This window comes from Piliocolobus tephrosceles, chromosome 11 (assembly GCF_002776525.5).
Source record: "Piliocolobus tephrosceles isolate RC106 chromosome 11, ASM277652v3, whole genome shotgun sequence".
Lineage (NCBI taxonomy): Eukaryota > Metazoa > Chordata > Mammalia > Primates > Cercopithecidae > Piliocolobus > Piliocolobus tephrosceles.
Genome location: NC_045444.1, coordinates 82738186 through 82755170, shown reverse-complemented (window position 1 = coordinate 82755170; position 16985 = coordinate 82738186). Strand labels below are relative to the sequence as shown.

At 34.9% G+C, this 16985-nt stretch overlaps 1 protein-coding gene across 1 annotated transcript in view; it reads right to left on the bottom strand.

Annotated features, from left to right (window-relative positions):
* CCDC150 (coiled-coil domain containing 150) overlaps nucleotides 1–16985 on the bottom strand; it is a 95024-nt gene that overhangs the window by 57651 nt on the left and 20388 nt on the right. Inside the window, exons 5-10 of the mRNA XM_023217967.1 lie at nucleotides 16089–16157; nucleotides 9357–9473; nucleotides 8193–8322; nucleotides 5198–5241; nucleotides 2645–2737; nucleotides 742–849 (exon numbers count right to left, since the gene is read on the bottom strand). Of these exons, the coding sequence (XP_023073735.1) occupies nucleotides 742–849; nucleotides 2645–2737; nucleotides 5198–5241; nucleotides 8193–8322; nucleotides 9357–9473; nucleotides 16089–16157 (561 nt within the window). The remainder of the gene's footprint in view (nucleotides 1–741; nucleotides 850–2644; nucleotides 2738–5197; nucleotides 5242–8192; nucleotides 8323–9356; nucleotides 9474–16088; nucleotides 16158–16985) is intronic.

Below are 16985 nucleotides of genomic sequence, written 5' to 3'. Positions count from 1 at the left end.
ACTCTGGAGTCACCTGAGGTTAAAAGGCAACTCTACTTCTTGCTAGTTAGGTGAATTTGGGCAAGTGAACTTCTCTAACCCTCATTTTCTTATCTGTAAAATAAGGGTAATAAATACCCTTTTACATAATGGCTGCTACAATTAAAGGAGGTAATATGTGTAAAATCCTTAGCACAATGCTTAGTATATATAGTAAGTATGCTTACAAAAAGAGAAAGTGATCTATTTCTACGGTAGTCTGTTAATTTTCCAGGAATAGAAGTTGAAAGGGAAAACTTATCCCTTCTTGTTGGGATGATCAAGCTCCCTGAAGAAAGTAACTCAATAAAGAGAATTTCAGATATCGAAGATGAAGTAAAAAGCATTCTCAGCAGAGAAAATGGCATAAGTAAAATGAGAAATTGTAAGGTGTTTGAGGAAAAGGTTAAGTACTTTAGGGTTAGTTATACGTGTTCTCCATGATTCTATAAATAATGGGACAAATAATTATTTTTCCTCAAGCGATGATATTTGAGAAGAAATCATGAAAAGCCCTGAGTGTAAGGCCAAATCACTCCTCTGATGAAAATTGAAAAGCACTAATAGAAATAAGATAATTCAGTCAATTTTTAAAATTTATTGTTAAAATATTTTATTTCTCCAGTTGCCCATAAACATTTCCTGATCTATCAACCAGGCCGGCTTTCTGCCACCTGGTGAACTCTAATAAATTTAACACATTCACTAGCGTTAAATGAATACCTGCAGAATGGCCTGATGGTCAGCAATGAGTCTGGCTTTTTCCATAGTAACAGTCTGAAGCATGCAGCTCAGCTCTGAACACTTTTTAGTCAATTGGTCATTCAAAACCTAAGAAAACACACACAGCAAGTCATTGGTCTCTCCAATAAAGAATTATTTTTACTTAAGCATTATTTTTAATGATTACATAGTATCTCACTGTATATGTGAACCTAATCTATTTAACCTAACCTCAATTCACATGTCATTAGTTTAAAAAATACTTTCAAATATTAAAAGTCTATACCCTAAATAATTCTAAATTAAGAGATTTGTTGATTTGATAGAGCAACTGAAGCACATGGCATTTTACTGATCTACTCTTCACAACTTTGAACACTGGCTCATTAGAGCAAGACACCTGCAAAATGGAATTTATAATGTCAGTACCTAGCCAATACTACAGAAATCCATGAGCATTCAGAATTATTTAGCTAGTAACACAAAATACCTAAGCTCTTTTGTCACTAGCTGACTATTCATAAAAGCAAAATATAGATGATTTTACCATCATGAGATTAATCTTTCAAAATCAAACAAAAATCTTTTGAGCTACACAGATCTATCATATATGCAGGTAGTTAATAATTCTCTTTTCATAATTTGAAATTTGTATTATTGAGAAAAACATTTATCTCAATTATCAGTTATTTTTGCAAGGTAGATTTGGCAAAGATCTTATGTTTTAAGCAAGTTCTTCAAGAACAAGTAACTTTGAAGGAGCACTAGGAAAAAAATACAAGAAATAAAATGGAGTAAAAGAAAAGATAAATAAAAGATTATCTGGCAAACATCACAAGTGGTATGGGCAGTACAGTAGTTAGAAACACATTCAAGGGCATAAAGTCACACCAGATGCAGAAGTACAAACTATTCATCAAGGAATACCTGGGGATGAAACAGAGAACCCTTGCTCTTTGAAAAGAAATAGCTAATTTTCTTTGGAGCCAGGTTACCTGAATTCAAATTCCAACTGTGCCACCTATTATCTATGTTCCTGAACTTCTCTGTACATCAGCTTCCTTATCTTTAAAATGTGAATAATAGTTTTCATTTCATAGGGTTATTATTAGGATTACTATTTGTTACTAATATGAGGTGCCTGAAATTGTGCCTGGAATGTGGAATGGGCTCAGTAAAAATGTTAACTACTATTAGTATATGAAGAGTAACAGTAGTTGAAGTTATTATATTAAAAACACATTTGCTTTGCATTTTCTTTATTATTTTTATTATACAGAGAGCCCAGCAACACTATGATCCTAATATTGAGACAATCAAATTGTACCAAGAGAAAAGGTATTTTAAATGATAAACAATTCTTTAGGCTCTATGGTAAGTAACTCCAATTTGCCTGCATATCTGTTGACTCTTCTTGTTGCAGATGCACATATATATAAAACATCACCTAAATTTGGGAATCACCATCCCAGAAATGATTACATCTAACTTCAAAATCCAGCAAGCATTTGTTAGGTTCCTACTGTACAATTATTTACTATGGAAGATACAAAGAAAGCATAAGACATAGCCCTTGCCATGGAACTATTCAGAAGTTCACTTTGGAAGGGTAAATACACATATTTAATGATCAAATTAGCAAGCAAGCAAAGGCAAAGTGTAAGCTAGTATATAATTTTAGCGGTACATCTTGTATACTTATATATCATAGGAATTTGGAGAGTGAAATGAGAAATGTAGTTAATTTGATAATGTTTCAAAGATGAAATAAATCTTATGGAAATGAAAAGTTGAGCAATGGAGATGGTATGAATTTATTAATCAAGACTAATTTTGTTTCTTGGTTATTTAACTGAACAAAATTAAATAACATCTAAAAATTAGCAAAATCATGTGCATTTACTTGTGCTTTTTCTGATGCTTCATGAAGAGACGTTATTTTGGACCTCAAATATGCATTTTCTTCATGTTCCTTGTTGAAAGATATCTGCAGGTTCTATAAGAAAAAAAAATTACTCTCTTTTTCACATATAAGAGATATCGTGTGCACCCCTATAAAAATAACTGTTTTATATTTCAGCCTGTACCAGTTCAAGGTCCAATGACATACACTGGAACTTTATAAATGTCTTATAAAGAATGTATAAAAATCTTGGTATCTTCAACTCCTAAACTTCTCTTTATTTCAGAACTATTTATCAAAACTGTTTATTTAAAACAATAATGAGATACCACTACACACCTAATACAATGGCCAAAATCTAGAACACTGACAACACCGACTGTTGTCAAGGATGTGGAGCAACAGGGACTCTCATTCATTGCTGGCGGGAATGTAAAATGGTACAGCTACTTTGAAAGACCATTTGGTGATTTCTTACAGAACTAAACATATTCTTACCATATGATCCAGTAATCATGCTCCTTGAGATTTATCCATTTGGAGCTGAATACCTATGCCCACACAAAACCCGCACACAGATACTTATAGCAGCTTTAATCATAATTGCCAAAGCTTGGAGCAATCAAGATGTCCATGAGTAAGTCAATGGATTAATTGTGGTATAACCAGACAAAGGAATATTATTCAGCACTAAAAATAAATGAGCTTTTAGCCAGGCACAATGGCTCATCCCTGTAATCCCAGCACTTTAGGAGGCTGAGGCAGGCAGATCACCTGAGGTCAGGAGTTTGAGACCAGCTGGCTAACATGATGAAACCCCATCTCTACTAAAAAACACAAAAATTAGCCAGGCGTGGTAGAGGGCGCTTGTAATCCCAACTACTCTCGAGGCTAAGACAGGAGAATTGCTTGAACCCAGGAGGTAGAGGTTGCAGTGATCTGATAGCGCCAATGCATTCCAGCTAGAGTGAGTGAGACTCCGTCTCAAAAAAAAAAAAAAGGGAAAAGAAAAATGTGCTATCAAGCCATGAAAAGACATGGAGGAAACATAAATACTTATTACTAAGTGAAAGAAACCAGTCTGAAAGGCTATAGACTGTATGATTCCAACTATATGGCATTCTAGAAAAGGCAAATCTATGAAGACGGTAAAAAGATCAATGGTTGCCAGGGATTAGAAGGGGAGGGAGGGATCAGTAAGCAAAGCACAGAAGATTTTTAGAGCGATGAAACTACTCTGTATGATACTATAATATAAAATATGTCTACTATAATGGTAAATATATGTCATTATACATTTGTTTAAATCCATAGAATGCACAACACCAAGAGGGAACCCTAATGTAAACTATGGACTCTGGGTGACAATGTGTCCATATAGGTTCATCAACTGTAATAATGTACCACTCTGGTGGGGGATGTAAAATGGTACATCAATTTTTTAAATGGATATCCATCAAATGGCTAATGAGGAAGCCTATGCATGAATAGGGGTACAGAGTATATGGGAAATCTCTTTACCTTCTGTTCAATTTTGTTGTGAACTTAAAGCTGCTCTTAAAAATAAAGCCTATTTTTTTAAAACTGTTTATTAAACCTATTCTTATATTGAGATTCCAGTTAGAAAGAATTTGCCTAAAACCATAACCTAAATATACCTAGTATCTTTATATCAAAGTTCTACTCCCTAAGATTAAATATTTGTTATATTATTATACATACACATTTTTTCCTATTGGCAGTAAGATCTTATGACTTCAAAGGAAGACATTCAAGGATCTTTTAAAGTTATAAGTGAAGATATTTTCAAAAACGAGGACCCGAGGGTGGAGCAGAAGAAAACACCTTTGTTCTGTGGTTATAGAAAAAAAAAAAAAAGCTAGTTTTCTTTGAGATGAGTTAAGTGATAACAGAGGTGCATTGTAGGTGGGACTTTCCCTAAAACATACTTAGTAGAATGGGGAAAGACAAAATATAAATCTTCTTCCTACAGAGGAAGAAACACCCTTCTATTTTCCCAGGAGAAGCATCTCAAGAAAAATAAACATCATATAACACAGGATGAGACAGCATCCAAAAGAAATAGAATCGACACATCAAGAGACTGAGAAATGTAGTAAGATATAAAGTCATTATGTTTTTAATTTTAAAAATTATGGCAAAATATACATAAGGCAAAATTTATCATTTGAACCACTGTTAAGTGTATAGTGTCATTAAACACATCCACACTGTTGTGCAACCACCAACACCAAAAAGTAGTTATATTTCTTACATTAAGTTTATTTTAAACAATTAGCTTGCAATAGGCAAAAAACACAAATAAGTCTTATTATTTTTGCCAACTGACATTTTTCAAACTCTAATAACCTTCATGAAATGATTTCTTAGTTCCTAACACTATTATCCTAAATATACTACTCATTTACATGAAACTTTTTTTTATAAAACTTTTATGAGAATAAGAAGCACTGTAAGCCAACATGGAAGAAGAAACAGGACTTAGCGAAGAGAGGAAAGACCACCTCTGTACTCCACAACTTCACAACTCACCTTATTTTCTTCAACCAACTTGGAAATGAGGTCATCTCTAGAAGCTAAAAACAAAAATTACACACAACTATGATAATAGTAACTTGCTACATTGAAATCACATAGTGAGAAGCTTTAAATATTTTATGTCTATTTTTTGTAGAGATAAGGAGAACCCAACTATTTCTATCATATTTTTATAGACTAGAAACTGTTATGGAATTATCCAGAAACTAGTCCACGGTCATTTGCAATGGTAAATGAGGTCTCTGAAGGATTTTAAGCTGAGGAGGGGCATGATCAAAAGATTCTGTTAGAGAGATCACTCTAACAGAGGTACAACAAAGGCAAGGAGATGAATTTAGTAGCTGTTACAGTAACTGACACATGAGTAACTGACAATTCAATAAAGTAATGATAATGAGGACTGACTCTCACTGGTCATGACAACAGAGACACAGTGGAAAAACAGATGTGTGAAACAGTAAACAGAGAGCACTTCTGGACTTGGTGGCTTACTAGTGGGGTAAAATCAACAGATGAGACAAGGAGAACATCTTGGGCAGCAGGGTGAACAGTGGACTCTTCAGCTAAATAGGGAATACAGACCACGGAGCAGGTTTTGGGGACAGAATGAGTGAAACACTTAAGTTTTCTATGTGTTTTGATATATCTGCAAGGCATCCAAATGTAGATATTTAGTTGTCAGTAAGATACTGGTCTAGAACTCAGGAGGATGATTTTGTATGGAAAAACAGATCTGAAACCACTCAGAGCATGCACAAATGAAAAGAAAACCAAAGACCAAAAATTGTGGAACAGTTTGGCATTATATACTAGTAGCCAAAAAGCGTAAACTTATCTGAGAGTAATGTTTTGCCTTCACAGAAAAATTCATAGTGATCTATCAGTCTTGTTTCACTTAAATATTCTAAAGCCAGAAATTATAAAACATATGAAAAGGGACATTTTATATAGGATATACCTTAGAAAAACTATACTTTTTGAACATATGAATCCACAATTCAACAGAATAAACTCTAATTCAAAATACATGAAGGAGAAAAAAGATGAACTATATGACCTTGGGAAAATTCTACTAATCAAAGTAAGAATGAAAGGGGAGTGTTTATCTTACTTTGAAGAACAATTTATTCATCGTAAGTACTATAAATCTGTATATAATCTGCTTATTGTTAATAAACTTAATTACATGTTTAAATTCATTGAAGCAAACATTTAAAGGCATTCCTTTTATTAATGTAGCTTGAATAACTACTTGTACCTTAAAGTAATAAAATTGCATATATGTCAAGTCTATAATTCAGTATTATGCACCTAGTTGGCATTCAGACGGGCTTCCTTTTCCTCATGTCAGTTTGAATTGTTTTAATCTTGGCTTTTTAATAGTGTTGCACAAATTCTTTATAAAATTCAAAAATAAAGCATTAATCCAACAAGAAAGTAACATAAAAATTCAGAGGGCCAACTAATAGATACCTGTTTTAGGCCCAGCTATTCTAATTCTACTTGCTGTGGGTCTTTGGGTACAGTCAGTGTAGATCCTTTTATATCTTCTTTTTTTTTTTTTTTTTAAATGGAGTCTTGCTCTGTCGCCCAGGCTGGAGTGGCTCGGCTCACTGCAACCTCAGCATCCCAAGTAGCTGGCAGCCTCCTGAACAGCTGGGACTACGGGTGCGTGCCACCACACTTGGCTAATTTTTTGTATTTTTAGTAGAGATGGGGTTTCACCGTGTTAGCCAGGATGCTCTCAATCTCCTGACCTCATGATCCACCTGCCTTGGCCTCCCCAAGTGCTGGGATTACAGGCGTGAGCCACCGTGCCCAGCCCCCTTTTATATCTTCTATAGAATGTGTGTATTTTCTTATCTTTCTGACAGGTTGTTGCAGTGCTCAAATGAGATAATGTGGCAGCACCATAAAATGTACATATATTTTTGTAGGCACACAATTACAGGAAGACAGAAAATTATCCAGGGGCATTGTCGGTGAGAACTTCACACAGTAATTCACTACTATAAGAAAAGGGAATATTTTCTGCTAAAAGCAGTAAGTCAAAACATTGAATAGATTACTCTTGCTCTATATTTTTTATAATTTCCATTTCCTTTTTGGTATTCTCTGCCCCCTTTACAGCCACAGAGCACAGAAGGTGAACTGGAGAGTACACTAGCTTGGAGTTAGAAGATCTAGTTCTAGGTCTTACTTTGCCATTTTTTCCTTTTGTAAGTCTGGAAGGACAGCTTTGAGTATTGAATGAAATAATTTATGTGAAAGTTCGATGTAAACCATGATGTATTAATCACATGAAGCACTGCCCTTATAAAACTCCATGACCTCTGTCATTGAGACTATCTGGAAACTGCTTTATAATGAAGTACTAGCAACAGTAATATGATAAAAGGCTGATGGGTTAGAAGAAACATGACCAAACACCTTCGGATCAAGTCTAGGCTCTTTCATTTCCCAGCTCTGTCATCTTTGAGGACTCATCTATAAAAAGAGATTAATCTAAGCTCTCTTTAAGGTACCTTACAACTATCCATCTCTACAAATATAAGTTAATCAAAATAGATTGATAACATGAAGAATGGAGAATCTGACATGATGAACTGACAGAATCCATAAGTTATCAAGGATTCAGGGCCTTACTTTCTTATTAATATTTTATTATCCAATATTCAATCTATTGTTTTACTTTTTTGCCCAATATTCAAGCCAGATGTCTAGAAACCAAATATTCCCAGGTCCACAAACAAGCTGGAAAAAAACAGATAAGGAATAGTTTACAATTAAGAGGGTCAAATATACTATTAACAACGTTCCTTCTCTGTCTCAGTACTATAGGTAGTAGGGAAATCTGCAATGTTTTACATACAGCACTGTGGGAAATACCAATAACACGGGCCACTTCAAGAATTTGGGATCTTAAGAGTTTTTCCATGAAATCTCAAAAAACTAACAAGAGGGTGATTTCTAGCATCTATTTTCATACTTAGATCAGATGTGAGCTGTGAAGTAGCAGTCTCCAACTTTTCTTTTTTTTGTTGTTCCTGGGCCAGTAGTTCTTGAGTGCTCTGTATAGAATCATGTAGAGCAATGCAGTTTTGCTGCAAAATGTGCACCTGAAATTGTATAAGAAAAACTCCTTTTCTATAAGATAAAGATTTCTAATAAGTTGCCTTATAGCACATGTATAAGGCAACATTCCAATCTTAATGTCACTGAGAAGCAACGAGAAGTTAGTCTATGTTATAGTTAAAATCTCAACAGAATGAGGTCTTGGAGTAGTGCCATCCAATAGAACCTTCTGTGCACTTTCCAGTGCAACAATCCACTAGCCACAAGTGGCTATGGAGCACCTGAATGTGGCTAGTGTAAGAAGAAATAAATCTTTTATTTAACTAATTTACACAGCCATATGTGGCTAATGGCTACCATATTGGCATTGTAAGTTATGGCAACAAAGGATCATTTGTAAATTCCTAAAGTAGAATCCTTGTTATAATTCAGTTATGAAGGGAAACTTTTCCATTCATTAAAATAATAAAGATTATGTCATCCAACTATATTAGAAATGAAAATATGAGTTGACTCAGTTAAAGTATTCTAAATTATTTGTAGGTACTTCAAATAAATATGAAGGCCAAAATATGTTAAAATAATGATAACTGAAAACAGCAGTGTAAATATAGTCCTAATTGTTTTACTTATTGATATTCTTTGCTTCCAGTGTTAGATTGCATTAGTCTTTATTTTCTATCCATGGCAGACATATACAGCATAAGACCAGGGCAATGCCTTCCAAAATCAATGTCTATAACAGAGATTATATGGTAAAATGGAAAAATACTTTATCTTTCTCTTAAGAGCCAAGAGTTCACCTCTATAAAGCCTGAGGTAAATTAACCTTTCTGGTCCTTAGCTCTCTGATTCATAAATTAAGAGTTTTGAATAATGACATTAGGGTCTTTCTTAGTTTGCACTAACTTAAAAAAAAAAAAAAAACTGTAGTAAGATTGTTAACATATTGCTAACAAAAAGTAAATATTTTAACAAATCTAGAGGAAATTAGTAAAATTTTAAGTGTATAGGTAAAATACCAGTTTTTGTTTGGTTTCACTTCCCAAACATACATAAGGAGAAGAAATCTTTCTACCTGTTTTCGTTCTACCTCCACTGCTGATCCCATTTCTTGTATTTTGAGGAGCATGGCTGATGCTGATTTCTCTAAAGATTCCCTAAGGTACTTCTCCTGAGCCAGTTGTCTCCTTAGCTATAAAGCAACATTACAGTTAGGCAAGACCAATTTAACATCATACTAGTTTAACAAAGATCAAAGTTACCTGAGAAGTTTATCAGACATGCCATCTCAACCCCAGTCTTAATTCATTTATGACTACTCAGAAACATGCTTCTGTTTCTCCCTAGAAGGCCTAGGATTACCTCCTAAGGAATGTGGATCAAACGTATTGCACTCATCCTCCTATAATTTAGGTCTGTTTTCTAAAATGGAGGTCAAAATCCATTAGTAAATTGAAAGCAGCACTCAGAAAAAGGAAAAAAATAAAAGAGTAGAAAGAAAATATCAGAGTGCATAGCAAGTGGTAAGGGTAAGTGCTGCTTTGTGAAATGTTTGTGTGTATGTATGTGTGTTGCAGTGTAAAATACATGTTCAACAATGGATTGTCAAAAAAAGTTTGAAAAACACTAGTATCTTACCTTACTGTGTATTTTTTGTCTCTCTATATTTTCTGACTTTATTTTTTAACTCTTATTTTCCCGTATTTTGATTTATCTATATATTTTTTATATTGCAGTATTACAAACATCACTGAAAACTGTTTTCATTCAATTTTGGAATTTAGAGGTCTAAACAAATAATGAAGTAACCATTAAGTGGCAGACCAAACTGACACTCCAAGAATTTGGGTACTGTGATATTGTGATATAATAAGAAATACATTATTTCATCTCTGACCCTGGTTCCTGGCACATAGCTCATAAAAAACTTGGAATCACTTCAGAAGAGTGTCTTTTGTGTGCTAATGACTGATTGGCTGGGGGTGAGGGAAGATAGGTAGCTGTGGATAGGGGCTAGTCCCCAGAAAGATCAAAGCATGATTAGAGGACTGGGACTTCTAGCCCCTCCTCTCAACCTGTAATGAGGGGAGAAGGGCTGGAAGGTAAGTTGATCGTCAATGGCCAGTGATTTAATCAATCATGCCTATGTAATGAGGCCTCCATAAAAATTCAAAAGAACTGGGTTCAGAGTGCTTCTGGACAGCTAAACACATGGAGGTGCCTGGAAGGTGGTGAGCCCCAGAAAGGGCCTGCACCCCTTCCCACATGCCTTGCCCTATGCGTCTCTTCCATCTGGCTGCTCAGCTGTATCCTTTGTAATGTCCTCTATAACAAATGGGCAAATGTAAGTGAAGTGTTTGAATTCTCTGAGCTGTTCTAGCAAATTATTTAAACTTGTGGAGGGGCATCAAGGGAACACAGATTTTTTGCAAGTCAGTCAGAAGGACAACTTGGGGCTTGCAACTGGCGTCTAAAGTGGGGGGCAATCTTGTGAGACTGAGTCCTCACCTGTCTTCAGGTAGATAGTGTAAGGACTGAATTGAATTACAGGACACTCAACTGGTGTCCACTGAAGAACAGAATTTCTTGGTGTGTTGTCGGGTGTCAGAAGTGTTCTGCTGTGAGGTATGTGAGAATAGAAAAACACTTTTTGTTTTCTTCCCTATTTTGGAGGCACACTGACCTTATTTTTGTCAATAAATGACTATAAAAAGAGTCACATAAAACATAAAGAAGGTTAAGAGTCTCTTTTATTATTAGGTAAAGAGATCCTTTCCAATTGAAATGGGAATTGCAGAGAATGCTATTCAAGAAGTGATGTGAAACTGAAAGAAATTCTATTTTAAAACTCCAGTGTAGATGACATTAAGAGTACACTATACCTGTTTTCTAAATTGTACATATTTTTTCCTCTATGGATAACATATTTTATAATTTTTAAAATGTTTTTTAAAAGTTAAAAGGTAAAAAATGTCTTGGGATAAAACTGTTACAAGATTGCTCATTTTGGAAATGCTCTATAATGTTTTTAATCATATCCTTGATATTTGACATGTAGGCTTTTCCAATTCTTCACTATTGTAAATGCTGCTCTCCTGAATATACTTGTGAGCAAGTCTTTCCTTACATTTCTGATTATTTCCTAAGGATAAATTCCTATAAGAATCATTTTTTCCGATTATTACCTTCATAATTTTCCAATTATTACCTTATCAATAGTATTTGAATAAATCTCATCAGTACTATGTATTAAAATTTTCTTAAATCTCTTCTGATTTAATAAATGAAAACATCTTAATAATTTTAGATTTCTTTGGTTATTGTGAGATTAAATATCTTCTAATATAGTTATCAGCTCTTTATATACTTACGTAATAAACTGTCATACTTATCCTTTGTCCATTGTTTTTTGGGCATTTTAAGACAATTTTACTTTTTTTGTTTTTGTTTTTGTTTTTGAGATTGGGTCTCACTGTGTCAGCCAGGATGAGTGCCATGGTGCAACCATGGCTCACTGCAGTCTTGACCTCCCCAGGCTCAAGTGAACTTCCCACCTCAGCCTCCTGAATACCTGGTACTAAAGGAGTGTGCCACCATGCCCAGCTAATTCAAAAAATTTGTTGTTGAGCCAGGGTCTCATTTTGTCACCAAGGCTGGTCTCACCCCTGGGCTCAAGCAATCCTCCTGCCTCAGTCTCCTAAAGTGCTGAGCTTACAGGTATGAGTCACTGTGCCTGGCAGTTTTAAGTTTTGGGGTGGTGGGTTTTGGAGATGGGATCTCACTCTGTGGCCCAGGCTGCAGCGGCATGATCACTGCAGCCTCGACCTCCCAGGCTCAAGTGATCCTCCCACCTCAGCCTCCTAAGTATCTGGGACCACAGGTGTACACCACTGTGGTGTTTTTTTTTTTTTTTTTTTTTTTTTTTTGTAGAAATGGGGTTTTGCCATGTTGCCCAGGCTGTTAAACTCTTTAAAAGGGAAAACTATTAACATGTTGCCTATTTGTGTTATAATACCTTATTATAAGGGTCCCCAACCCCAGGGGCCACAGACTGGCACTGCTCCATGGCTTGTTAGGAACCAGGCCACACAGCAGGAGGTGGGCAGTGGGTGAACCAGCCCTACTGCCTGGGCTCCACCTCCAGTCAGATCAGTGGCAGCATGAGATTCTCACAGGACCGTGAACCTTACTGTGAATGGTGCATGCAAGGGATCTAGGTTGTGCACTTCTTATGAGAATCTAACTAATGCCTGATGATTTGAAGTCGAATGGTTTCATCCCAAAACCATTCCCCTCAACTGCCCCAAGCCCATGGAAAAACTGTCTTCCAAGAAACTGGTCCCTAGCGCCAAAAAGGTTAGGGACTACTGCTTTATTAGTTTTGCTTTTTATATGTAGAAGTATTCTTATGTGGTCAAATTTATTGACCTTTTTATAATTTCGTTCTTTTTAAGCTTAGAAATTGCTTACTTATCCAATGATAAGTTAAATATTACAATCTTATGTAAGAATGAGCCATTTTATTTGTGGTTATATTTTTTCAGATTTTAGTATCAGATTATAATTACTTTCTCAAATATAGCAGCTTAATATACTTTTCTAAACTTTGTATCAAATTATGTACTACAATTTGTTCAAGATATAATGTATTCCCTGAAAATTTCAAAATACTCACCCAGGAAATCATCTCGTTTAAATTTTAGTTGCATCACTGTCAAATGTGATTCAACCTCTAGTTCACTCATAATTAAATATTTCACTCTTTTAAATTCTGTTTTAGTGACCCCCATTATGTAGGCTTGAAAGCATTCAGCTAGCCACTTTTTAAAGAACGGCCACTTTTAAAAAGAGACATTTTCCTCTTTTATACATGATATACCTATAATGTGCTGTACAAAAGCACATTACAAAGAGAATCCTTTACTACTGAAGTATTTGTTTCTGAAGTACTATTAAGGGCAATCAGTTAATCCAGATTTTGTATCTATTTTATATATATTTCATATATCTTAGGAAGATAAATACCACACTTCTATCTGTAGATAACCCTCTGTCATAGGCTGAATTATGTCCTCCAAAATTCCTATGTTGAAGCCGAACATCTGCTACCTCACAATGAGACTCTCTTTGGAGACAGGGCCTTTCAACAGGTGATTAAATTAAAATGAAGCCATTGGGGTGTACCCTAATGCAATCTGACTATATCCTGATTAGAAGAGATTTGGGCACACAGAGACACCAGGGATGGCTACACACAAATAGAAAAGCATGTGAGGACCCAGTTAGAAGGCGGACACCTGCAAGCCAAGGAGAAAGGCCAGGAGAAACCAAATTTGCTAACAACTCGATCTTGGACTTCAAGCCTCCAGAACTTCAACAAATAAAGTTCTGTTTATATCACCAAGTCTTTAGGACTCGGTTATGGCAGCCCAGCAAACTAATACACCCTTTCTTTTTCACATACCCTCAGAATGCCCATGTTTGACTATCATAGCACTTTTACAAGTCTTTGACAGAGCTTAATCAAAATTCAAGACTTTACCATAGAACCAAGAATTAAGAATAAGATTTCCCCAGTAAAAAATAATGTTAAATGGCAATCCAAAGGACAAAGGATTGTCTTTTCAACAAATGGTGCTGGAAACACTGGACATCCACATGCCAAGAAGAAATTCATCTAGATACAGATCTCATATCTTTCATAAAAATTAGCTCAATATAGATCAAAGACCTAAATGTAAAATGAAAACCTATAAAATCTCTTAGAAGATGACACAAGAGAAAATCTTAGCGACTTGAGTTTGTAGACTTTTTAGATACAATTCTAAAATTACGATCCATGAAAGAAAAAAATTGATATACTGGACTTTGTTAAAATTAAAAGTTCCTGCTCTGTGAAAGACAGCTAAGAGCATAAAAAGATAAGCTACAGAGTAGGGGAAAATAACTGCATAACACAACTTTGATAAAGGACTGGTATCCAAAATATACAAAGAACTCTTAAAACACAACAATAAGAAATAACCCAGTTACAAAATGGGCTAGCAGTCTAACAGATAACTCACCAAAGGAGATATACAGATGGCAAATAAACACGAGATGATTCTCAATGTCATTATATCATTAGGGATTGAAAATCAAAACAAGATACCACTACACGCCCATTGGAGTGGCAAAAATTCAAAACACTGACAAGACCAAATTCTGGTGAGGATGTGCAGCAACCATAACCCTTATTCCTTGCTGATGGGCATGCAAATGATACAGTCATTTTGTAAGACAGGTTAGCAGCTTCATACAAAGCTAAACATAGGCTTACCAGATGATCCAGCAATTGCATTCCTAGGTATTATATTTGCCCAAATGAGTGGGAAACTTATGTCTATGTAAGAACCTGCACACAATGTTTATAGCAGCTTTATTCATAATTGCCAAAAACTGGAAGCAACCAATATGTCCTTCAAAAGGTGAATGGATAAACAAATTGTGGTACATACAATAGAATATTGTTCAGCTATATAAAGAAATGAGTTACTGAACCATGAAAAAACATGAAGGAACTTTAAGCCCATATGCTATAAAAGAAGCCAGTACAAAAAGACTACATACATACTGTATGATTCCAACAATAACAGAACTAGAGAGACAATAAAAAGATCAGTGGTTGTCAGGGGCTCAGGGGAAGACATGAGGAGGGATGGGTAGGTGAAGCACAGGGCATTTTTAGGGCAGTGCAACTATTCTGTGTGATCCTGTAACGATAAATACATGGCGTTATGCATTTGTCAAACCCATAGAACTTTACAGCATGATGAATAGTGAATCTTAACATATTTCACTAAATGATGGCTCAATATTGGCTCATCAAATGTTACAAAAGTACCATACTAAAGCAAGATGTTAATAATAGTGAAACTGCGGGAGTGGTGAGAGGGGTATACAGGACTCTGTGTTTTCTGCATAATTTTTCTGTGAACCTAAAACTGTCCTAAAAATAGTCTATTAAAATATCTTTAAAAAAACTTAATACATTCTAACTACGAACAATCAAGCTTTCATCAGTAATTACTGGCAAATAAAGTACTTAATATAATACAATTTTCCAAATACCTATGCTTACCACCTAAGTACCAAAATTTATAACCTTAAAAATAGTTTCGCATAAGAATTTTCCTAAAAAGTATGTCTACTTCTCTATTTTGTATTAACAGAATCTTTTAAATATAATTTGACCCATTTGATTTGAACATCAATTATTAATACTATTATGTCAGGGAATATTGAGGTTTCAGGCCACTGCCAGAGTATATTGAGTTAGTAATTCCACTGATTCTTCCACTGTTTTCAGCTGCAAATTTTTAGTCCAACAGCTTTTAGCAGCCACCTACTTCATATTTCCCAATCTGCTATCTACTAAAAACAAGCTGAAATGAAAGTTTAAGGTAAAATTAGATGAACAGACTTATTAATAGTTTTTTATTTTAAATACAACTTTAAAAGGCCTTTGCATGAAAGTGTCCACTTAACTGTAGTATATGGGCAGTCACAAGTGGTAACTATTCCTTCCTGGCTCACAAAGCATTTATTTTTTATTTCTAGTTTCATGCCAGTATTGAGGTAAAAGGAAGTCTTAATGTCATGTAAGGGCAGGCACTTTCACTTGAATTCAATGTGGCATATTTTTAAAGTCTTCCTACTACATAGTCACATATTTTCTTCTTCAAAGGTTTCTTTTCATTCTCTCTGCTTTCTTGATTTCCTCTCTGAAATTCCAACACCTCCTCCACCCTCCATCTTTTTGTCTTACCTCTTGAATTTTAAGGTTCATTTTACGTTTTGTGGTCTTCAGTTCCTCTTCAACAATGGCTGCATTCTTCTGAAAGTAGAAGGAGAAAAGATTCTAAATAATCTGAAATGACAGGAAGAAATTGTCTATCGGTATATCAGATCAAATCAGGTTTTTTTCTGGCAACCTATAAATGCTATTTTTAATATGGTTATAAATAGTCTTTGTTATAAGTCTGAAGTAATTATTACCATGAGTTATTTAACAGGAAAGCTATTTTATTACTTTGATACATGATTTCTATAATTTCCTCTTTTATATTATAAACAGTGATTACTTGCACCCACCTCCTATATAAAATTCAATAATTAGAGGTCAATCTGGTAACTGACAGACATTTTACTTACAGGATATATTCTTAATTTTTTAAAGAACTCTATTTTTCCCAGCTTCAAATATTATTCGTGCTTACAAGCTAAGGATGAAAAACACAGCTTTCCCTACTTATTCTCTTTTTTATTAAGATAAATAGCACCACAATCTCATATGTAAAACCTCAGAACCATATTTGCCTTCTTTATTTACTGCCTTCAGTCCTTCCCAGTACCATATTCTAGCATATCTTTTTCTTTACGGAACATTCCTCTTTCCTTTCAAAATGCCACAACCCTAGATCAGACCTAATTTGGCTCATGCCTCAAATAATGCTATAGATTCCTAATTGGCTGCCCTGCCTCCAATTTCTCTCCCTATATATTGCTAAATTTGTTTTCCTGTTTTCATTATGTCACTTCCATATCAAAAATCTTAATCACTCCCCATAGGATCAACCCCAACTACTAATTATTCCTGATTTTCAGATGCTCTATAATGTCATTGCTAGCTAATATCCAACTTATTTCCCACAAACAAATCCTC